The sequence below is a fragment of the Artemia franciscana genome, chromosome 19 (genome assembly GCF_032884065.1).
Source record: "Artemia franciscana chromosome 19, ASM3288406v1, whole genome shotgun sequence".
Taxonomy (NCBI): domain Eukaryota; kingdom Metazoa; phylum Arthropoda; class Branchiopoda; order Anostraca; family Artemiidae; genus Artemia; species Artemia franciscana.
In genome coordinates, this window is record NC_088881.1 from 16540858 (window position 1) to 16565965 (window position 25108).

Below are 25108 nucleotides of genomic sequence, written 5' to 3' on the forward strand. Positions count from 1 at the left end.
CGGATCCAGTGACATTGGGGGTAGTTGGAGGGGGAAACCGGAAATCTTGGAAAACGCTTAGAGTGGGTAGATCGGGATGAAACTTGGCAGGGCAAACGTTACAATACCGAACAAGAAGAGACTACTGGAACACTGTATTTGCAAGTTTATCTTTGTAATAATTGCCAATAAACAAAGAACAGTAAAATCGATAACTCTAGTACCGAGTCTCATTTTAGGTTCCGACCTCGTCACAAGTGCCATATGGGCTCTTGGCTCTTGTTTTAATTCGTGTTTTGGTAAATCTGCAGTTTCAATGGAATTAAAGAATTCTAGAGTAAATTCGGTTTCTCCTTTTTCTTTATCTTTTACAGAATCGTAACTTTTATGCGGTTTGTATTTTCCTGGAAGGCGATCGACAATTTTTGCATTTATTTTACCAACTTCTTTGTTGATTGAAGATAAAATAACTCGATCCTTCATTAAATTGAAACTTTGTTAAGACAAGCATTCTCCAAAACCTTCCTCAGTAAAATTGCCACTGGAAATTATGTCTTCCGGTAATTCAGTTTCATTAAGAAGATTTTTAGCAAAATATCAATGCTTCCTGTTCAGCATATTTTTCCTAAAGGTAGTATGTTTTAAATACTTCCAAAGATGACTTTTTGTTATTGAGAAATCGAGTGTTTCACCGCGGTTGCTTCGAAATTGAACTGGTAAACACTGTCGGAAACTACCTCCAGCTACTAGAGTCTTCCCACCAAATGGCAAGTTTGGATTTGCAATGTACCGCAACAACTGATCCATATTTTGTAAGCCGTACTTGGGAATCATGGGTGCTTTTTCGAGTAGGAAAACATCTACTTAAACTAGTTCTAATGCTTTTCTTGAACCAGGTCTTATACTCGAAACAGAATCTGAGGAAGGTGGAACTTTCCAGCCAAAGGTCTTGTGTGTTGTTGCCTTACATTTTACTTTGGGATATCTTCCATACAGAATGTGGTGCAAGGTTTTATAAAAAAAAAAAATGTTCTACCGGTACCGCCGGGTCTATCTATGATAAAATATTTTTTCCCAACACAATTAGGATCATTGATAGTCTGTAAAATATTGTCCACAATTTCAACCTGTTTTCCTTGCAGAAGCCGATGCATACTAATGCTGAGAAGCACAAATTTTAAAAGAGCCAACCCATTTTCCTCGTCTGAAAACAAGCACAGAATATTCTAACCCCCTCCCCCTCCCATCTTGAAAAAGAGATATTTGGTTATTGACTGTAGCTTGCTATCCTCAATTTAAGTTAGAGACCCCCCTGGAATGTTGCAAATCTTGATTATGGCTGAGAGGAGTTTTAAAAGGAATGACTACGGGTGTTCCTGATAGATTTCGATGAAGTAAGCGATCAAAGAGACTCGTAAATATATCGTGGTAATTAACTGTCAGTATTTTGTAGTTTGTAATATTTGAATTTTATTTCTACAAGGACAAGCAGGCTACTCCATGATCGCACGAAGATGTTTAATGGCTAAATTAAATGCTGTTGCCTCTTACGAATTCGTCTTCATAACTCCTTTGCAAAGAGCCATACTGCCAACTGGCATTTTTACTGCCATTTCCTGAGTGGATTAAATAAAAAAACAAGTTTTTTTAATGGAAAGTAAGGAGCAACATTAAAACTTAAAACGAACAGAAATATGAAAGGGGCTTTCCCTCCTCAACCCCTCGCTCTTTACGATAAAGTTTGACTCTTTCTCTTAACTCTATTTTTAAAACAGTAAGAAACTTTAGCGTAAAGAGCGGGGCGTTGAGGAGCGGGCGGGGAGTTTCGGTTACTATTGAGTCGGGTCGCTCCTTACTACAGTTCGTCACCACGAACTGTTTGAAAGGCTATAAAGTATGCCGAGGATACTATTTTAATCACTATTGTTTAATATCATTAACTTGAGGCTTACCGTCTTCCTTCTTGTATACTACCTCTCCCCGGGAATAGGAGCAGAAATAGAAGTTTCCGCTCCTAAAAGAACATCCTGTTTTTATTTGTTTAAATTTTTTTGGGGGTGGGGGGGGGTTGTTCGGATTTGTTTTTAGTAAAGTATTAGTTTTTAGAATTCTTCAAGTATTAGGAAATATCACGGGCCATTATTTGAGGTAGTTCTGTAATATATGTTGCTTAATTGATGAAGCAATATTTTTTGTTACTTTATTATTTTAAATTCGCTCTTCACTTTCGCTAAGAAAAACTTTGATCTTGAAATTGATGACACGCTTAAATACGTCAAATATTACTACTGTTCACAAATATCACTAGCACAAAAAGTGACAACACTAGGAATTTAAATAAGGACTTACGTCCTTAATTTTCGCTTCCTAACAAAATCGAAACTAAAAAAAATGTTGTCTCGGAATTATTTTGCAGTTTTGAGTTAAGAGAGACTCGCTACATCTTCTCTATTTAGAAGTAAAAGCTTTTTTCATCAACTTAGTTTCTAATTGCGACTTGAATCAAGTTTTTAAACTTTTAGTCAGATATGGAAGAAGCTGAAAATGAATTCATCTATAGGTATGGGTAAATACAAAAATTTTGAAGGTCTAGGTTTCTTCTTCGGAAGAGAACAAACTGTTCTAAAAACAATCTGAAAAAATGACCTGGCCTATGGATTTTGGGTGTAGACCTATCAGTTATTGTATCTGATATCCCCTGTATTTTTTAGATCATTTTCCTTTTCTTAAATCTAAAAACTAGACGTAATAGATTTTGCATAGTGATTTTTTTTTAGATGAAATGGCGACTAAGAGAGGGCCAAGGTGAAGCGATCTACGACATTGGAGTCAGTGATAATGGAGCGTTAACTGGACTAAATGAAGATGACATGGACGAAAGCTTGAGCACGCTAAGGTACTCTTGTTTTGTCTATAAGAATTTTGCGATATTATATGATTAATAACATTGGGGCATGAAACTTCTTATTGGTCCAATAACTGAAGTCAGTGGTTATAGGAATACTTTACGGACTACTGTACATTTTTGCTGAATTTCAACCATATTATTAACGACCGTAACATAACCATAGATTTTCTATTTCCGACGGCTCTTGCGCAACAATTCAATGCGGTTTTGTTTTCAATCTAGTTGTTTCGACTATAGTTGTTCTTTAAAAAGAAACATTTAAAGTTGCAAGCATACTGAGGCATTCATGGAAGAAAAGAAAAGGGAAAATGTTAATACTTTGTTTAAATTTGCACAAAAAGCTGCGATAGAAATACTCTTGAAAAAAAAATAATTTTCTTAAACTGAAGATCACCCAAATTGTTGGAAAATAACAGATTTTAAAATTAATTTATTGCAAACTTTTATATCTTGGTCGATTTTTGTGGTGGAAACACAATAAAACTTACAGAAATTCAGGTAGACTTTAATGAAGACAAAACATTCAGAAAAAGATTGGCGATATTTATTTATGACGCTTGAAACAAGGAGGATTTTTTTCGGTTGGCTTGAAGTTAAAAGGCACGTAAAATGGACCCTGGAAGGTCCCCTTGTTACAGTGAATTGAGTTTTTTTTTTAAGAAGTAATAGTATAAGTTTATGGCTCAAAAAAAAAAAAAAAAAGTTTGTCCGATTGACATGAAACTTACCTGGCAAATAGACAGGGACAAGGGGGCTTCTTGAATAAAGAGAACACATCTTTTAAAAATGTTGTATCGATGTTGTAACACTCGCGAAAGGCCCAAATATTGCTGTCTCTGATTTGCTTGTCACTCAGTCGGCTTGCAGACCTGCAAAACGAACATCAACGAGAAAATATTATTTAAAAAAAGGTAGTTGCGGCGACCTGGTGTCCATATTATATATCTTGGAACAGAAACTTGGGCTGGAGTAGAGGAACTTGGGCCTTAATTTAGCCATTTCAGTTGAGTTTAAAAAAAAGTAATAGCATAAGTTCATGGCTTAAAAATATAAAAAAAAAGTTTGTCCGATTGACATGAAACTTACCTGGCAAATAGACAGGGACAAGGGGGCTTCTTGAATAAAGAGAAAATATCTTTAAAAAATGTTGTATTGATTTGTGACACTCGAGAAAGGTCAAATTGTTCTTCGACTTGCTTTTAGCTCAATCGGCATGTAGACCTGCCAAACGAACATCAACGAGAACATAATATTAAAAAAAGATAGTTGCGGCGACCTGGTGTCCATATTGTATATCTTGAAACAGAAAATTGGGCAGAAATAGAGGAACTTGGACCTTAATTAAGGTATTTGATTTTAGTTTAAAAAAAAGTAATAGCATAAGTTCATGGCTTAAAAATATAAAAAATAAGTTTCTCCGATTGACATGAAACTTACCTGGCAAATAGACAGGCACAAGGGGGCTTCTTGAATAAAGAGAACACATCTTTAAAAAATGTTGTATCGATTTGTAACACTCGCGAAAGGTCCAAAAATTGTTGTCTCCGATGCGCTTGTAACTCAATCGGTATAGACATCTGCCAAACGAACATCAACGAGAACATAATATTAAAGAGAAAAGATAGTTGTGGGGACCTGGTGTCCATATTGTATATCTTGAAACAGAAACTTGGACAGGAGTAGAAGAACTTGGGCCTTAATTTAGCCATTTCAGTTGAGTTTAAAAAAAAAAGTAATAGCATAAGTTCATGGCTTAAAAATAAAATAAAGTTTCTCAGATTGACATGAAACTTACCAGGCAAATAGACAGGAACAAGGGGGATTCTTGAATAAAGAGGAAACATCTTTTTAAAATGTTGTATCGATTTGTAACACTCGCGAAAGGCCCAAAAATTTTTGTCTCCAATTCGCTTGTATCTCAATCGGCATGCATATCTGCCAACGGACCTCAACGAGAACGTAATATTAAAGAAAAACCATGGTTGCGGCGACCTGGGGTCCACATTGTATATCTTGATACAGAAACTAGGGCAGGAGTGGAGGAACTTGGGCTTAATTTAGGCATTTCAATCATACAGATTAAAAATTCTTGTATGGTTGATTACATCATAGGTGAAATATGTTCTTTTTTTGGTTAAGAATATATCTATGAAGCCTATGTATTATAGAGATCCCTTTGGGGGCTGTAATTTGTGATCCTTGCCACTGGAGCTGTGCTTATGTCCCCCTGAAAGACGCATTTTTTGACTTTCTGACTTAATTGATTTAAAGCCTTTTTTTTGTAATTTTGATCTGGCACCAATGTTATTGGGGGTAAGGAGCAAATAGGGTTTTGAAGAGGTAAGAGGTGCCTATTGAGTAGATTTGGCTCTCAAAAAGGGCGCTACTTCTTCTGATGTATGTTCGAATGATCCCTCCCACAAGTTTATATGACTTGTGGGAGTCGTTCTATATGATGAAGGGGGGGGGGAATTGCATGGGAGAAACATCGCTCTATACTAAGTCAACGTTACTTTTTTGACTCTGATAAATATTCTGTTTCCAATTGGAGGTCTCACAGCTCTGAGCCTCGCGTCCTTCTAACCTTTGGGCCGTGCTTGCTTCATAATTTGGATACGTTGCCTTTTTCTTTACAATAGTTTATTTTCACGATAGTCCAGTTTGGATTAGAAAACAACGGACTTTTAATGTCTAAGTTTGAATTCTGAATCAATGCTTTTTGTTTTGTTTGGTAAGGAGTCTGAATGTTTTGCGAATTTGACTGTGACTGAATCTAGATTATGGGATTACTATGTTGAGACAATTGATCGCATCGGCTTTGAGATTTGCACCCGACTGCGACGGATATAGAATAAATATTTTTCTTTCAATCTCAAACCTCTCAAGATTCTTTCTATTGATAGCTACTTCTTTGTTTGAAGTTCTTTTATCTTTTGTTGTTGTAGCATTTGTCTTTTTTGTGACTTGTAATAGTATTTCGTTAATCCAAGCTGAAAATCTAGAATGCTCCACTCTTTTTACTGATTTTTTTTTTTTAATTGAGTCGGATCTTTTCATCTGCAAGCTCATTTCTTCTCATTTTGCCACAACATTTTTCATTCCCAAGATGAAGAGGGACATTATAACTGTGTACTAGAATTGGAAAGGAGTAACTGACTTTGTATTAACTCCTTCTCCATTGATAGATTTACGATTTGTTTACAATTGGTTATTTGGGACGAAGCGTTTGACATCAATGAATTGTTCAATTTTTGGCTAATCCTGTTGAAAAGGATTAATGAGCTATAGGATTTCAAATTTACCCTAATTCCCGACAGTCCGCAAACCCATAGCGAGTCAAAATTAAGTGTAATTATTTTAAGTAGAGGCATTTTGAATTTATTTGGTTAAATTCAAAGTGATGGTGACAATTATATTTTATATTGTGAAAAGTTGAAAAGCGAATATCTAACAGTTAATATACATTTCCAGTCGGTATAGCAGGTCCAAGCATCTGGCACAGAATCTTTGAAAACATCCCAATTTTTTTATTTAGTGGAATAATTGGAAGCCTGTAAAATGTAAAAATTTAACAGAATGATAAATTTTTGTTCTAAACTGATTTTCGATATTATCTTCAGACGTTCATTCCTTGGTTTGCTATTTGGATTTAAATAATGTTCATAATTTATGTGTGTTAAATAGACTTTTTGACTCTTCTGAAAAATAAATACATTTACTTTGATCGGAATATAGAACAGCTTTTTTCTGGGTAAAATTTAAAGGTTTATTACGTTTTTTGATTGTTTTCTTTTATATTAGATAAGGCTGTTACTTTTGAGGTTAAATGGATGCTATTTTTCTTATGAATACTTAATTGCACTTTTAGTGTAGTTTGTCATTGCCAGAGATTAGTTCCGTTAGTTCATAGTCTCAGTAGGTTGACATATTGCACCACATCTATTTGTTTTCCTCATTACGATCTTTAAATACTATGATACTGGATCGTTGAATTGCATTTCTCTGACCCCTTTCCAAGAAACAACAATACCAAAAATACTTACATTTTCTTTGCTATATCCGTTATTGTCGAGCGCCAAAATACCCTGCACTTTTTCCAGCATCATGATTGTATCCTTTCAAATCCAGCGGTACATGAAGCTTTTTTCAATATTTCTTTAGTTCCATGTCTTATGAATCACAAATTCAATTGTACTATATCCGTTATTCTCGAGCACCAAAATACCCTGCACTTTTTCCAGCATCCTGCATCCTTTCAAATCCAGCGGTACATGAAGCTTTTTTCAATATTTCTTTAGTTCCATGTCTTATGAATCACAAATTCAATTGTACTATATCCGTTATTCTCGAGCACCAAAATACCCTGCACTTTTTCCAGCATCCTGCATCCTTTCAAATCCAGCGGTACATGAAGCTTTTTTCAATATTTCTTTAGTTCCATGTCTTATGAATCACAAATTCAATTGTACGGCCTTTTTAAGGTCCATGGCGTCGACACTAGGAGCAAGTACTTCAATTTTAAGAAGAAAGTCAGTGTCCGAAGACCTGAGTGTTATGGAGGTGCTCGTTCGAAAGGTGAGGCGTATTCATTTCTCCTACGATACAACATGTTTATATTCAGTTATATTTAAAATTAGTTTTAACTCTCCCTAGGGCCTAGATAAATAAATATATTGTGTAATAGACTATTTCTTCACATAAATGAACAGTCTTCTCTATCATAATCAACTTAAAAAATAAATATCTATAGAATTTGAAACTTCTAGTAATTACCAGTTTAATTATTTGAGTTACATACAAACTTGTCTGCAATAACGTAAAAAGGAGGAAGTAACAAAGAAAAAAGAGACAAAACAAACAGTTGCATTAGTGAAAAGACGAAACCACGTGCGGTTGTGGCCTAATTCGAGAAAAAGAAAAGTACCCTACGTACATGTGTCCGTGTTTGTCATTTTTACAATAGCCTTTCCAGGTATTTGTGCCATCAGGGCCTTGTCCAGAAGTATTTTTATTGAGTATTTCTCTTTTTTGGTTTGGAGCAATCGAATTGGTTGAAAAGTCATTTTTACAATAGCCTTTCCAGGTATTTGTGCCATCAGGGCCTTACCCAGAAGTATTTTTATTGAGTATTTCTTTTTTTCGGTTTGGGGCAATCGAATTGGTTGAAAAGTCATTTTTACGATAGCCTTTCCAGGTATTTGTGTCATCAGGACCTTGCCCAGAAGTATTTTTATTGAGTGTTTCTCTTTTTTGGTTGGGGGCAATCGAATTGGTTTAAAAGTCCTTAAAAGTGTATTGTTGGTTCTTTTTGGGTTAATGGCTAGGTTTCCGGTAAGCTTGAGTAACTCCAGGCTCTTGAAAATTATTCACTTGCAGCCGTGACGGGAATATTGAACCTTCATGGAGAAAAATTGGGAGTTTTTTTTTATGTTATCGGCCCGGAAAAGTGACAATCTTAATTATATCAGGATTTAATGTGCCTAATGTCCAGTTAGATATACGAAATTTCTGTTCGCTTTACATAATTTTCTTCTTATACTAGTACTTTTTATTGTACAAATCGAGTTTTACATTGCTTTATGTATGACTCATGCAGGCCGAGGGTCAATAAGAGCTATAGGGTTGAATTGGGTTTCATAGGTTTATAGGCCTGAGCCTTGACGAGGGTAGGGTATTAACGGATTTTTAAGGGTATGTGGATCCCAAACTGAAAAATTGTACTTTTTGGGTCCTATGTATAATTTTTCAGGGAGTGTGAAATTGCAGTAGTTTCGTGTTGGCTAATTTTTGGCTAGATATCGGTTTTAATGAAAATAATTGCCATTCTTTTTTTTAGTTAGGCCATTCAGATATGCGGCTATTATTGCTACAACCTTTTTCTGGATTGGAAAAAAAAAACACCAACAAAACTGACTGATGAATTTCACAAGTCGCTCATATTTTTTTTACAACATATATGAATTGCAAATACAACCTTGTGAATCTTCTATGCTATTTAGCGGATGATGATTTCGTGCCCAATGAAGCTAACCATAGTCGTGAAGACGTTAGTTTTCAATTTCCTGAGCTAAATAGTGTCTGAGGTTCCCCTTTCTGCATATAGCTTGGAGATAGACAAGCGGCCTGATGCATGAATTTTGAATTTCGACGTTTATTAGAACCTCTGTGCTCTGGGATATCATTTCTTGTCCTATCAGAGAGCACACAGCTTGAATGGGTCCATCTAGTGCTTGCGCACGTTAAAGAAGGGTGTGATGTTCTGTTCATTCTGTTCTAAGGATCTATTACCATACATCTCAACCATCACTCTTTCGGAAGTCTTGCATTAGGTCTGTGGCTTAATGTGGATGTCTTTTTTTGCAAGGCTGTCCAAGATTCCGCAATCACCACTGTAAAAATCCTGAAAGGGGACTTTTAGGGTGAATTGTAGCACCAATCAGATAACCTTGGACAAAATCTAAGAATAGTATATTTTGTACAGACTACTCGAAGAACAGCTTTGTCGGACAATGTACTTCAACCTGGAATAATCTTTCAATCCGTTTGCTGAAAACCGTCTCTGATCCCCGAAAACTTGTCTTCTGATTGCTCCAAAATAAAATTCAACAGACACGACCCCCAAAAGATCGTAAGTGGAAAAGACTTTGACTAGTTCCATATGAGCCCCTACCCTAAGTTTTTAGCAATCTAGGGTCATGAGCGATGAAAAAATATACATCAAGTATTTCTTGTTTATAAATATTGAACAGTTACCGACACCAAAAGGTGTTTTACTTGCAAAACTCAGTTATTTTAATCTGCATTGGAGTACAGGGTTTTGGCCAACTGCTAAGCTAAAAAGTTACATTAGGAGAAATTTCAATGTATTACTATTTCAATTAGTAAAGCTATTTTTTTGTCTTTTTAGTTCAAATAAAACTTATGTCCTCGACACAAAGTCCTTGAATTTTTAATGCTCTCTCTCTTCTCCTCTCTCTCTCTCTCTCTCTCCCTCCCTCTCTCCCTCCCTCTCTCTCTCTCTCTCTCTCTCTCTCTCCCTCCCTCTTTCTCTCTATCTCTCTTTCAATAATAAAAGGATTTTGAAATCGGAAAATGTGGAAGTTTGGAATGAAGGTTACAAGTACATAATATCAATAAAGAATACGCCGGAATAAATAAATATTTCTTTGGTTGAATTAAATAAAGCTCTTGTCATTTAAATTTGTCGTATGTGTAGCGCGAGTATGATGCCAACATCTATGAAGAATGTGAAGTATTCCTAAACCTTTGTATTTTTGACATCCGTGACTATTTTTTCAGGTATTTACAAAGGAAGGCTATTTTAATGGATTCAATGTTCCTAGTCTTTATAAAGCCGCAACGCTTGACTTTGCTCACCATTAGTTTATGTGGAAGTTATGTATAAATGGCCCTTGAGCATTAGATGCTGATACTCGATATTTATGTCAAAGAAAATATTCTCATTTATTCTTCTTTTTGAACTTGTACGTATCGGGTATTGCATAACTCCCTGGCTTTTACCCTGGAATTTCTTATATCTATGCTGGGCTGTGCGTCTTCTTAACCTTAATGATGATCTTTCAACTTTGTAAAATGATCTTATTTCCTTTAAAGATACCAGATGACCGAAATTGCATAGAGATAAGAGTTGCTGTTATGGGAAATGTTGACGCTGGAAAGTCAACATTAATCGGTGTTCTGACGCAAGGGTCATTGGATGACGGATCTGGTGCTGCACGTGTAAATTTATTCCGACACGCTCATGAAATCAAAACTGGAAACACCTCCTCGATCAGCAATGAAATTCTAGGGTTTGATCAAGAGGTAAGTATTCTAAAAAGTTTTAAAAGCGTGCAATCTTTAATGGTAGAAAACTGTAAAAACTCGCGAAAAAGTGAGAAGTGAAATAATCAACATTACCTAAAATTGGAATTTTTAGTTTTGATCAAGAAGCCAGCTCTCCTGCTTAAAAAAAAAAATCGAATTGTTGCAGATTGCTACTAATTGTGAAGCAACACTTACCCTTGGTCCGCACAAAAAAAATGCTGCGATAGACAGTATTCGTCGGTTGTTTCAATGAAGTTTTATTTCTGTTATGCTCGTATAGTGTTGTCAAGTCGCCCGACTTTTACTGGCAAAACATTCAAAGTTGAAAGAGCATGGTTGAAATAAATCAGGATAATGTTTTACTCCTATGCTTTCAGAACCGAAACTGTATTGTTATATCTCTCTTCCCTTTTTTCTTAAATAATTTTGTTGAATCGGAAAGCCATAACCAGCTTCTCAGTCAACTCATTTTCAATATGAATTTCATCTTCCATTGTTGTTGCTGTTGTTTAAAAAGTTGCTCGAAAAATCGCTGAATTGTCCGATTTAAGTTGAATATTTCTATCTTTATAACTTGCTTACAAAGCAAATAAATCCTCAAAATTGGCAATTAAATTGCGGTAATGACTTAATTTCACTCCCATGTGAACCTAGAGTTAGGTAGGATGCATCAATATAAACCGCCCTCCTTTTTTTTCGAAGACTGGGAATAATTTGATTTGTGTCAATAAGTTTTTGGTTTGGAGGAGGCTGTGTCCTAATCTTTAAGATGATTTTAGCTAGAAACGTTAGGTCCTTGTAATGTTCTTTACTAGAAGAGGTAAATTCAACATCTACCTTACGTAACATTATTTGTTTTCGACTTTCATGGGGTAATTTTTGCACTGATAAAATGAAAAAAAAAAAGGCTTTAAGACGTGGCATAATTTGTATTTATATTAAGTATCTTCTCTGTAGGGGGAACTCCTCTTTCTTTGCCAAATTTTTAATAATTAAACGGAACAAAATACATTATAAGATATTAAGTACTACTTACGACGAATATGAGAAATCTCTTTTAAATAATTAATTATCAGAGAGACTTATTTAATAAGAACAAAGATAGGTGAGCTTGTTTTCAGATTTTTGTCTTTTGACGTCAAAGTTTCTCCTCTTCAATTAGCACTTTTGAGTAGGATTATAATATAATCATGTATGAGATAAAAGTATTTTATTTGTTTTGCTTTTTATATCCTATTATCAGTTTGTTATCTGGCTAGAAAAAATATATTCTGATATTGAATATCAGAGATATTCAAGTGCCCTTTAACGTGGATGAAATAAGGATGCCCTGGTAAATGAGTGAAGTATTGGGCTAAATCGTGGCACCATCTAGATTGTCAGTGCCGTTGCTTGTTAAGTTGCTGATGGGATTGTTAACAAGAAAAAGTTTAGTCTTAAATTAGTTAAAATGAACCTCCAATGGCATTGAAGGCCTTCACAAGTAATTCATGTGAAGGCCTGTCTAGTGGGATAAATGTAGCTCACCGTGAGCAAAGTTTAGCAGCGAAAGGCCGATCCAATGAAGAAAGCTCTCGGGATTTGTTACTTCTGTTGCCTTAGCCCTAACTTGTTACTTATGTTATGTTATGGAGATTATACATGACATAGAGTTCCAATAGTCTTTGTAAGACGAAAAGTTCTGATTTCAGATATTTTAATGAAAAGTTCAAAGTTAGCAACGTATCTCACCTTTTGAAGTAGTCCAGTTAAACTTCGCTAGTCCTTCTTAATAAGATCAATAATAAGGACCAAGGTTAATTTTTTTGTTCTATTCTTAATAATAACAAGTAAATAACGGGAAGTTTTTGGTTGTCCAGAGTGCTGCCCATAGAAAGGTAAAAACATAAGCTTATTACTTTCATATTTAAAAAACTTAAGGTTGAATCTTATTTTAGGGAAATGAAATTAATTATAGAAGTTACATTAATGCTGAAGAAATTTGCATGAAATCCGCCAAAATTGTGAAGTTTATCGACTTGGCTGGACATGAAAAATATATGCACACTACGATCCGTGGAGTCACTATCTACGCTCCACATTACGCCATGCTTGTGGTTAATGGCACTACAGGTGTTGTAGGAACCACAAGAGATCATCTAGGTAAGTTGAACCGACTAGGTTCCTAATTTGATATCCGTTCCTAGTCTTGAATAGACCTGCAGATGAAATATTAAGTTTTATACAACTTGCAAGATAAGAGGCTGTTGTTCTTATTCTTGCTTTTCTATGTGTCTTGTTTGCGTTACTTTACTAAAGCTAAAAATCAAAGTGCCTCAAAAAAGCTTTGTTTATTTTTAAAAAACTTCTTTTTCAGTCAATGGTTTTTCGAAAAGGGTGTTTGCAACATGGAACAAATTCTGTATTGTTTTCACCGATGGCAAAAAAGTAAAAAAAACGTAAATGACAATAATAATCACCGATAAAATGAGGTTTTGACGGGGCTATTCACAGGCTATTTTTCCTTGGAATACTGTATGAATATGATATTTTATGTCATAAAACTAATTTTTTTAATATCGTACGCAAATCAGTCGAACGTTATATCTACCAATTTCTTTCTTTTCTGGCCCCTTCTGTAAAAAAATTGCTGTTCTCCTCCCTTGAATACGAAAGTGGAAATAGGATCTGTGTTGCTATGTCTGTGAAAAAAAAATTAGCTTGATCCATCTGACAGGTTTTTGAAGCCTTGTTTCAAATGGAATTAAGCCTGCATTTCAGTCTCTACAACGGGAAAGCCACAGGCTCCTCCTGGCCTCAGAAACCCCCATCCTAATTTTTGCAGAAAGATATGCATCTTCCATCTTGTTTGAACCATAATTTTAACCCAGTAAAGATCGAACCACGGCCTGTAAAATCTAAAATTATTGAGAAAAAACACGACGTAAATGAAACTAGTGAGAGTGAGTGAAATTTCGCAATTACCACTAATTTAAAAAAAAAAGATTTTCTTTAAATTTTTTTTAAGGACCGTCTTGACTCTTCAACTCTTATTTTACCAGCCTCTCCCTTTAGCACTGGGGGGGGGGATGTAAAGTTTGTGGTGTGGTGTAAGGTGCCATATGGTACCGAAAAGGGTAATTTTGGTGCCGTTTCTGAAGTAGAAATGCTAGGAAACATATACAGCCCACAATTGAAATTATTATCGTTGAAAGTCCTTCACCGGAGGTTCACAAGTATCATGGTTGTAGCAATTGCTGCGATATAGTAAAGAACGGACCACGGCCCGCATTTCAATTTACAAAGCGTATTCATTACTTCTGTTCTTTCAGATCTGCTCGCTACAATAAGTCTAGTATAATTTGGAACTCGCAAGTCTCATTGCTATTCGTCTCTCCTGACACACCAGTGAACTAGTATGTCCTTAAAAAATTTACTATGACAAATAATCATCGTTACGTGTAGTGAACGACCCAACTTCAAAGGGTTTCACATGAGACAGGCTAATTATGACTTCATTTATAACAGTATGCCCTCCATTTTCTAGCTAGATCTCTAGACAAAGATTTAAAATAAATATAGTCGAATGAGATATTCTCTCATTGACCTCTTAATGAGAACTGCTAATAGCAGTATAAACATCGCTCAAGCAACTTAAATTTTATTCTGTTGGCTATAATTGTACAAGACCGGTCCAAAATCTCAAGTTCAGTTCGCTGTGACAGGTGTCATAATTTTTGCTGAAAAATAAAGATCAGTAAACGAGGTTAATTGAATTTGGTTCGCTCTGATTATCAAAGAAAATCCTATATTTTCTGTAGGCCTGTCCAGAAGTTGTAAAGTACTCTTGTATATACTTATTCATTGTAGCATAAAAATGTCAACAAACGGGCCTGATCCGTCTCAACGCCGAAGCCGTTAAGTAGTCCTAAAAATTGGGTAATGAAATGCAGGGAAGAAGAAAAAGCCGTTTGAGGTCTTATAAGAACCGATAGGTAACTACTGATTCAGGGTTTGGTGTCCACAGGATGCTAGAATATCCAATTATAACTGCAAGTAATAATTAACTTAGTTCGTGAAAGCGGATCAAAAAAAGGAACTTTTGCCATGTTTGCTCATTCTTTTTATATTTTCTAAAGTTTTCATTAATCATCATCAGTTTCTTTAGATAGTAGATACTAACAAATTTAAATATAAAAGGCTTATAATACATAAAAAAGCTAACACTGCAGTCTGTTTTGTACTTGTGAATTTCTTATAATTTTGTGTTATCCTTGGTCTGTGAACAACAATAATAGTAAATAGTTAATTAGTGTTAATAATAATTAAGCTCTGGAATGAAACCTTTACATATGCTTTATCTATAATGGTTTATAATTTTCCTATTGCAGGTTTGGCTTTTGCTCTAGAAGTTCCTGTATTCGTTGTCATCACAAAGGCAGATTTGGCGTCGCCTCATACTTTAAATGAAACATTAGAACACCTGGAACGTCTTCTGAAGTCCTTTGGTATCAGAAAAGTTCCCTTGAGGTAATATTTAGTCATAGTTCGTAATGGATAAATCTTTTTCTCGCGTTGCCGTTATATTTAGCGGAAAACTGCTTGAACATTTCTAAAAAGGAATTATGTATTCATTAAAACTGGCCAAGAGCAAATAATTTGAAGCAAAAAAAAATTGTAAATGGGTAAATAATAACTAGAGGGGAACTAATAGAACATAGGAGCAAATTTGAATGTTAGAATCTCATTAAGGTTGTGTATCAGCTAACGGCTGGTAAAGTCCAAAGATAAGCATGTCTAATTTGAAATTAGCCCTTTCTGAAAAATGTCATCTTGAAATGAATAATTTACAAGCAGAAATCCAACTTGACTCTCTTCAATAATAAGCCATATTAATGCTTTTATTAAAAAAATTTTTAATTTGACACCGACCCAGAATTCAATCAATCTTATTCCTTAGTTAAAATAGGGTTTAGTTAGTAGGTACTATTTCGTTTTCGTATTCTTTTATTTGATTAGCTATCGTAGCGCTAAAATATTAACGCTATACTATGCTACTTTTACAATCACAATAAAATACGAAATGAGGAAAAAAGATCACTTGTTAAATACGCTTGCAAAATATGGCATGAAGGGGTTTACAAATCTGTTCTTACGGCACTTAACGGGCTTTAGTTTCTTGTTATGCCTAGTAGTTCTGCTGATCTGTACAGATGGTGGAAACATAGATCGGTGTTTCTTATTTACTAATAGTGTTTTTCCAAAATTCATTGTTAAATCATGTCTTCGATCGAATAATGTGGGCAAGTTCAAGACCACTTTCGTAGTTGCTGAAGTGGATTCCTACTGCTATTTTAATAAAAATGCTGTTTAAAATTACTTTCATCGCTGTATCTAATGCCATGTGGGCAGGGTTGCAGCTTGGCTTTGAGTATTTTCTGGGGGGGGGGAATAAAAAAAATGTGCCGACAGATGCTGAAACATAAGCGAAAATAAACTAAAAACATAAGCTAAATTCCAAGCTATTGGTGCTGCTGCATGCAGACACCTCGGAACTATACCCTCCCCCCCTATCTGCTCCCCTCCACGTGGGTTCAGTAAATGCCTTCGGTAAATTGTTTGTCATAGTTTCTTGAGACTCTGTTTCGACAATTTCACCTATTTTATTTAATTCACTTGAAGCTAAAAAAAATGTTATCCTCCAACAGAGATCTTGTTATACTTGTATCTTCACGGCTTAGTAGAACTGTATGACCTAATCCGGTAGAGCTTTAGTGGGTCTAACTTTTTTTATTTGAAGTAAAATGTAATATAATCTGTGCCAAGTTAACAAGGACTTGGATTAAAGTTAACAAGAATGAATAAAAAAGAAATGATCTAAGTATCTAAAAACAAGAATCCGGTAGTTGGCTTGAACAACTTTTGTTTTAATCATGTTTTTTCTAATTTTGCTTGAACAGTGAAAGGGGTCTTATTTGGAATCATTTTTTTTTTAGTTTTCTTTTTATTCATGCGGTATCTAGCCGTAATAGTTGTTTGCTAGTAATAGTTGTATGAAACACTAAAAGTATATTCCTTCTTTTTTTTTACGGCGAAGCCCAACTACTTCTTACGTACGTTTTGAGTATTCTGTCAAACAGTTCGTGGTAACGAACTGTAGTAAGGAGCGACCCGGCTCAATAGTAAATGAAACTCTAAAAAACGGAATTTCGATGCTAAAAGATATATCAAAAGAATCGGATTTTTATGCTGATGTTAAATATATAAGTTTCATCAAATTTAGTCTTTGTCATCAAAAGTTACGAGCCTGAGAAAATTTGCCTTATTTTGTAAAATAGGGGGTAACACCCCCTAAAAGTCATAGGATCTTAACGAAAATCGCACCATCGCATTCAGCGTATCAGAGAACTCTATAGCAAAAATTTCAAGGTCCAATCTACAAAAATGTGGAATTTCGTATTTTTTGCCAGAAGACAAATCACGGGTGCGTGTTTATTTGTTTTTTTGTTGTTGTTTTTTTCCCAGGGGTCATCGTATCGACCAAGTGGTCCTAGAGTGTTACAAGAGGGCTCATTCTAACGGAAATGAAAAGTTCTAGTGCCCTTTTTAAGTGACCAAAAAAATTGGAGGGCACCTAGGCCCCCTCCCACGCTCATTTTTTCCCAAAGTCAACGGATCAAAATTTTGAGATAGCCATTTTGTTCCGCATAGTCGAAAACCATAAGAACTATGTCTTTGGGGATGACTTACCCCCCACAGTCCCTGGGGGAGAGGCTGCAAGTTACAAACTTTGGCCAATGTTTACATACAGTAATGGTTACTGGGAAGTGTACCGACGTTACCAGGGGGATTTTTTTGGTTTGGTTGTGGGGTTCAGGGGAGGAGTCTATATGGGAGGATATTTCCTTGGAGGAAAATTTCATGGGGGAAGAGAAATTCAGTGAAAAGGGCGCAGGACTTTCTAGCATTACTATAAAAAAAAAAACAATGAAAATATAAATATGAAAAAGTTTTTTCAGTTGAAAGTAACGAGAAGCATTAAAACTTAAAACGAACAGAGATTATTACGCATATGAGGGGTTCTAAAAATACTTTAGCATAAAGAGCGAGGTATTTAGGAGGAGATAAATACTTCGCTCTTTATGCTAACAATTTTTTAAGTAATTTCAACTATTTATTCTACGGCCTTTCTGATTCAGGGGCATTCTTATAGAATTGGGACAAAACAAGATTTAGTGTGAAGAGCGAGGTATTAACGAGGGGACCAACCCCCTCGTATATAATAAAAAATATAAGAATATAAAAGTTTGTTACGTAAGTTAATTCTATTTTTTTTACTAACATTCGTTAAAAATTAAAAGATCTAGTTGCCTTTTTAAGTAACCGAAAAATTGGAGGGCAACTAGGCCTCCTTCCCCATCCCTTATTTCTCAAAATCGTCTGATCAAAACTAAGATAAAGCCATTTAGCCAAAAAAAGAATATGCAAATTTCATTTTAATAATTTATGTACGGAGAGCCAAAATCAGACATGCATTAATTCAAAAACTTTCAGAAATTAAATAAAAAAGACAAGTTTTTTGAAATGAAAGTAAGGAGCGACATTAAAACTTAAAACGAACAGAAATTACTCCGTATATGAAAGCCTCCTCAACGCCCCGCTCCTTGCGCTAAAGTTTGATTCTTTCTCGCAACTCAACTTTTTAAACAATAAAAAACTTTAGCGTAAGGAGCGGGGCGTCGAGGAGGAAAAACCCCTTTCATATACGGAGTAATTTCTGTTCGTTTTAAGTTTTAATGTCGCTCCTAACTTTCATTTCAAAAAACTTGTTTTTTTTATTTAATTATTCACAAGAATGAAATGGTGTTTGTATTTCTTCGTCAAGTTAAAGCTTCTCTTCTGCTTCAGCATAAAGAAAGCAGAGAAGTATTTTTATATCCCGGGATGAAAACTACAGAAAGTTTGTATAAAAATTCTAAAGTTGGTTTTGCTTCTTTTCTTATACAGATTCAAAATGTATGATCTGAAATTTTAGATATTCGAAACGAAACCATGTATTGATCAAATCTTTTCAAAGACACTTAAGTAGAAAATGGGATTGCTACACTTTTTTAAAACCCAAATCACTCAAAAATCTTAAATCTTTATGATTGTGGTATAACCTGAGCCCGTTTGAGTCCCGTTATTTCCGTGACTCGCCGAGATCTGAATCTTGCAAATATTGCAACCAGACATGTAAAGAAAAGGATCCTTCCAACCCTGCCAGATTTTCAACGGAAAGGATTCTCAATCACTATAATTAGACGGCTAAAGTGAACCAGTTACTCTACCAACAACCCTCCCAAGGCTTGTGGATTTTCACATCTTATTTCACTGGAAGTATGCTAGAAATTTCAAACGTTATCATTATAGGCGCTAAGCAGACCAATGCCCTCCAACATCATCCGTAACCAACAATTTTTCAGCACAGATGAAGACCCGGTATTTTCTGCTATCGGCTTGGAAATCGGGGGGTACGTTCAACCACTGAGACAAGAGTATATTTGTTTTTAGAGGTGTAACCCCTTCTCCGACCATTGTGTATAACTTCTTTGATTAGCTTGAAACCTTAAGGGTAGGAATATTTCGGCATAAAACTTTCGGGGGATATTTTCTGAGATTTGAGCACTTCTGAGTCCTATCTACCTCCTGCACAATAGTATGGAGGTCTGTCTAGAATTTAATTGTGGCATTTCTACAGTAAACTGAATTTCTGGCAAAAAATTTGACTTCCGATCGCTGGCCTTTTTTTGGCTGTGATAGTATTAGGCTATGAATGTGTTAAAGTTGCGATCGATCAAAGGATGAAACTTAGGAGTCAAGATGGTAAAAGTAAGCACTCTAATATTTCTTGGGGAGTTTCTATAGTTATCTATCCAGCAACTTTCAAGCGATTCCCACGCTTTCGACTTTTCAATCACTTTTCCAGCAAGCTATCACAGAAAATACCAGTACCTGTAGATCCCAGATAAATCAGTCAAAGCATATTAGTCGGTTTTAGCAGTCTCCCGTTTGATGACTTGACATCTTTGCTGCACCTTGGGCCAAAACTGTCCTTTATTAGCCTATTTTAATCCTCTGGAATGAATCCTTATGGTAGCATTGTCAAGTATTGTATGATTGGAGGTATGCAGGTGCTCTTTGAATACTTCAAACACATCTAGCCCTTCCAACGCCAACAATGCGGTTTTTGTTGCTATCTCTGCAATAAGTGCATGTTTATCTAGTAACAAAGAATAATTTTTGCTGAAAATAAGGATTAGAAATTTACAATGGGTAAGGTTGAATATGGATAAGGATAAGACACTGCAATCTCAGGGGGTGTGAGAGCCATTGTAGCCCAACTCTTATCTGTGGTAATGTCTTCATGTTTTTAATTTTATTTTATTATTCATTTTAATTTCTGGTCATTTTGAGTTTAACACCTGTTATATTACTTTATTTTGCTCTTTTGTTTTTTAGATGGCTTTTTACTTTTCTTTCTAAAGCTTTTTTAAATTAATTTAATCGGTAAGGCCTTGTAAGGTTTAAAACAGGACTTATTTTAAAGGTGCAATTTGCCCTTAGTTCCCCAGATGCCAGGGCGCTTAGATGAAATTAAATGACAGTGTTTCTTCTTCTGTTTATTTCCTAGTTACGTCTTAATTTTTTTTTTCTTTTTTTTTTATAGAGTTGAAGATGAAGATACAGTCATGACTGCTGGAAGAGCTGTAGATGGCCAGATTGTGCCCATTTTTGCTGTTTCTAGCGTATCTGGCTATGGATTAGATCTTCTGAAGCAGTACTTACATTTACTGTCACCTCTTACTGCCAGAGAACGGGAGAAAATGATGCAGGTTTGTCCCTTTTTTCTGGTTGTAATTCGTTTCGTTTTTTTATGTACTTACAAGTCATGTCTCGTTTTTGTCACATTTCTTTTTTCATACTTTATTCACATTGTAGTCTACCTATAATCAACTACCTGTTTTAATGGGTGGACGACCCTTTGTAAGGAACTACGAAAACTAGTCCAAGGCTCTCTAATAAAAAAAAAAGTTGTATTGCAGAAAAATGCACCGTTTTACTTTTGCCCTCCCCTCCTCCCAAGTCTTTGGGAAAATCCTCAGAAAAGGTTCCTTGAAAAGCTAACTAAAGACAGTCGCTTAGATGAAATTTTTCTTTGGTTTGGCCTCACTCATCTACCGCCGGGTATGTCAGACGGGAAAATACTTTCTTAAAGCCATTATATAAACGAAAAGGCATGTGTATGCAATCAACTTGCTTTAAACGTTCAACGCATCTTCAAACGCATCTTCAGAAAGGTGTAAAATCTGCAAACTATCCCTAAACTATGAAGTCAATAAAAATTATCGGTTCCCGATTTGTGTTAAATGATTTGCAGTAGCTGACAAATAACTAAAGAGAAAAAAAAATAATGCGTCAATAAATAATTATGATAAGGATACAGGTAAAAAGCGTATATAACAGCAAAAAAAATAAAGTGTATGTAACTGCAATAAAAATAAAGTTAAAAATGTTAATTTGTTATAATGTTAGATTTGTCTTGATAGTGAAAACATGAAGTTATAAATTGTGTTCACAGTAAAGTGTATCAATTCAATTTTTCAGTTATCAAGTTTTGACCCTAGAAACTTAGTTTTCAGTGAAATTGTGAACTTTATTAACGTAATGTTGCTTAATTCTTAATAACGTTGTTGTGAACTTAATCAACAACAGGTGAAAAACTCAAGTTTGTAAAAACATATGTCTGCGAGAATTCTACATGTACAGCACAACAATACGACAAATTAGTGGGTAACTTTTACTCATTGACTCAATCAGAATCCACGGATCGACATACATAGAACATTATAGTATGGATACTAAAAACCCCAGACCGACAATCATCAAAAACCAATGATGGGGTTTTATCAATATGTGTTTCGCTGAAAATGACAGAAGTGACTATAAAGCGGCTTCCACACTACGCATGTCACTTTCTGCGATAAGTGGCTAAATTTTGGCTAGATCGTAAAAATCTATAAAACCATCAGTATCATCACCTACGTCTACCACAATCATCTTAAGCAACCTATTCTACATTATAAATGTGGAAGCTACTGGATAGCTTGTGATGAAGAAACTGTATAAAATGGTTTTTGGGCTACTATTGATAACTTATTTTCAAAATTTATTAATTTCTCATTCAGAGATACTATCTTATTTCTACCATGTTCATTCTTTCGTAACTTAACATTAACTTATGTAGCAAAAACCTATATGTGGAGTTAGGGGTTGTTGCTTTCCATATCTTTCGATGATTATGTGGATGTATATGGCTTTTGTAGGGTACATTTACACCTGGTGACCAACAAAACTGAAAAAAAGAAAAATCTGCTATATGATAAAGATAATAACGTGTGTTTCATCCTCCCTTCTATGGACATGTGGGGTTATTTTGTCCATTTTAGTGGCAATATTCGTAAGTTGTTAAAAATATAGAATCTCTAAAAAAGTAGAGAAAAGTTACTTGGGAGTCAAAAAGTATATCAAAAAGTAATAAGTGCACAATCCTGGAAATATATTAGTTTGAAGTTCGTTGAACTGACAAACTTTCAAAGCAACGACCTGGATGAAAATGGGTTTAATCGAAAAATTCGTCAAGACAGTTTTACTACGTAAAAATCTCTGACCTATTGCGAACGGGCATCTTCCTTTTTGGGGAAGTCAGGAGGGTAATTTAGAAATTTCAAATGGCAATATAAATCGTTCTATATTTGGGATCTAGAAAGAAAAAGAAGTAGGTATAAAAAGATTCATAAGACGCTGTTTCTCCTTTTACCCTGTGGCTTATTTGCTTTAATTTTGATCCTAAAATACTTAAAATTTTCTTTGGGATTATTGTTCCAAAAAGCATGTCAGACTAAACATTATTTAACCTGATAGTTACCAAAAATTTAACATAATGGGGGTTTCGTCTTAAATATGGAAGTACTCTCTTTCCCTTCCATGATCAATCTAAATCTAATGCTAATATAGTTCTATGGTTTGAGCTCTTACTATTTTTCATTTTAGATAATCTGGCAAAACCCTTTTTTTAGATTATATAAACAATATCTTTCATTCCTTCTTTTTCAGAGAATTCAAATCTGTGCTGTTTTAGTAAGGCTTTGACTATACATTTTTAAAATAGCCCCAGTGTACCCTTAAAAAGAGATATAAGCTTCTTAAAGGTCATTTCACAATATTTTCTTCTATGGCATACTAACCATGATGCTCTGGTCCTGAAATATTGACTTATTATCCATGGATACCCAGCTGATTAAAACATAAAAGGTGTTGTCTTGCCTAGTAGGAAAGTAGTCAAGTGAAACTATAAAAAGAGGGCCAAGTCTCGGCATTTGAGCAACAGAAATATTTAAATACATAACAGACACCAAAATGGTCAGAAATATATGCTTGATAACTTATGCAAAATCGACCCAAACCAGCCGTTCAGAAATACCCCTGTTTCAGGGAAAGGGGGGGGGAATCAGGCAGACCGAAAATGACATCATAATTGGAGAAAATTCCATCACTTAGTACCCTATTTCTTCATTTTTTCCAGTATTATATTATTATAATACCACAAATGGTATTTTTACCCCTTCTGACCTCGCCTATGGTGGAAATGGGGTACTAAGTGATGTAGTTTTTCCATTCTCATGTCATTTTCTGTCTCCTTGGGAACAAATTAATAGGAAACCCAGATCCAGAAAATATTGCAGAAATTTAAATTAGATTTTCTCCCTTTTTTCCCTGAAAAAGGTGTATGTCAGCACAACTGATTTTGGATGAGCTATTAAGCGATTTTCTCTGAAAATTTTGGTGCCAAAAATATTTCTGTTGCTCAAATGTCGACTCAAAATCGTATTTTTTCTGGACTAAAGTGACTTTATCGTACCATAACAGAAGGCGATTTATGGAAATAATATTTATAAGTTTTGCTTGGGAATAGTTTTTTTTAGAATTTAAACAAGCTTAAACTACAAGGATAACAGTATCTAGCTAAATAATTTTATTGTGTTGCGAGAGCAACACTTTGGTTTTGTCGTGTTTTTTTTTTTTTTTTTTTTTTGTTCCTAGCACCCCGATTTCAGCTTATTCCTAGAAAGTGGTAAGGGTCTAACCTCTGCGGTTTTTACGGAAAGTATGGACCTTAGGCCGGGTTGATGAATATGACTTTACATTTTGGAAAGCTTCGTAGAACTCTTGCCTGGGGCCAAAAAGGATGGTTTTTGCTTGTCCTTGAGCCAGAGCCTATAGTGTGTGAAGTGAAGAGGAGTTGTATAGCCTATGTCAGAGAGGACTATCTGAAGTTATGCAGCCAAGCTTTCGTTTCATCAAACCATGTTTCTGCTTTCGAGTGGAAAGCTCCGTTCTAGCAGGCAAGCAGGCAGGCACCAGTTTCAAATTGAAGATGGACTAAAATCTATAAGTGTTAAATATATGCGACAGTTACCCTGCCCCACAGCCAATATATCTTCTTTGAGTGATAAATAGAAAAATTTAGAGAAGCAAAAAAGCGGCATTTTCCCACGGGTCCGAAAGTGCTGCCATCTATTGTTTCTACCTATTTCTGTTCGTGATTTCAGCTGAGTTTATCATTCGATTTTTCGCACTTGGGATTGCGGTAGAGAAATGGTATCAGATGTGCCTCTTAAACTTAAAAGTTCTCTCATTGCTAAAGAAATTAGAGTTTATCCTTTGCTCCTTTCTAAGTGATGACGTTAGAAAGTTGGCCTACGGCAAAAAAGTCAACTTTTGAACTAAGACAGATAGATTTTTTTTTAGACGGCAGTCGATAGCTTTTGATGAGCTGATCAAAGTATATGTCATCCATTTTTTTGTACAAAAATTCCTTCATGAGATATACCAGTTTGAAAGTTTAAAGGGGTTGACAACTTCAGTAGTAAGGTACACACTGAAACCAAAATAGGCCGATACCAATTGTGAGACATATAGGGGACTTGTAAGCAACAGTCGGCTGTTAGCTCATAATCATCCTCGGCAATGAGGGGTTCGCAACTCTTACTAGTTGGTGTACCTATTTTTTGTTTCCGTTGTATTTGATGGTAAAACCAATATGGTTCCAGTGGTAAGACATGTAGGGGACTTGTAAGTAATAATCGGCTGTAAGGCTACAATCATCTTTAGCAATGAGCAGTTTGCAACTTTTGCGAGTTGGTGTACCTAGTATGTATTTTAGCATCCTTACAGATTAACAACTTCAGCGTTTAGTCGCAGCGAGGAAACAAAACCAAAGTGTTGCTCTCGCAACACTTTACTCGGCGAAGCCGAGCAAAGGTTGCCGCAACACCTCACGTTGCCCATGCAACGTAGATCTAGTTTTATTTT

At 35.2% G+C, this 25108-nt stretch overlaps 1 protein-coding gene across 3 annotated transcripts in view; it reads left to right on the forward strand.

Annotated features, from left to right (window-relative positions):
• The window catches only part of LOC136039344 (GTP-binding protein 2-like), a 50342-nt gene that overhangs the window by 13440 nt on the left and 11794 nt on the right, over positions 1-25108 (forward strand). For all 3 annotated transcript variants that reach the window (XR_010620424.1, XM_065722992.1, XM_065722994.1), the window contains exons 4-9: positions 2757-2875; positions 7369-7462; positions 10502-10711; positions 12652-12856; positions 15085-15223; positions 20403-20568. Coding sequence is in view for 2 of the 3 variants with exons in the window: in XM_065722992.1 (XP_065579064.1) it covers positions 2757-2875; positions 7369-7462; positions 10502-10711; positions 12652-12856; positions 15085-15223; positions 20403-20568 (933 nt within the window). In the remaining variant the exon portion in view is untranslated. The remainder of the gene's footprint in view (positions 1-2756; positions 2876-7368; positions 7463-10501; positions 10712-12651; positions 12857-15084; positions 15224-20402; positions 20569-25108) is intronic.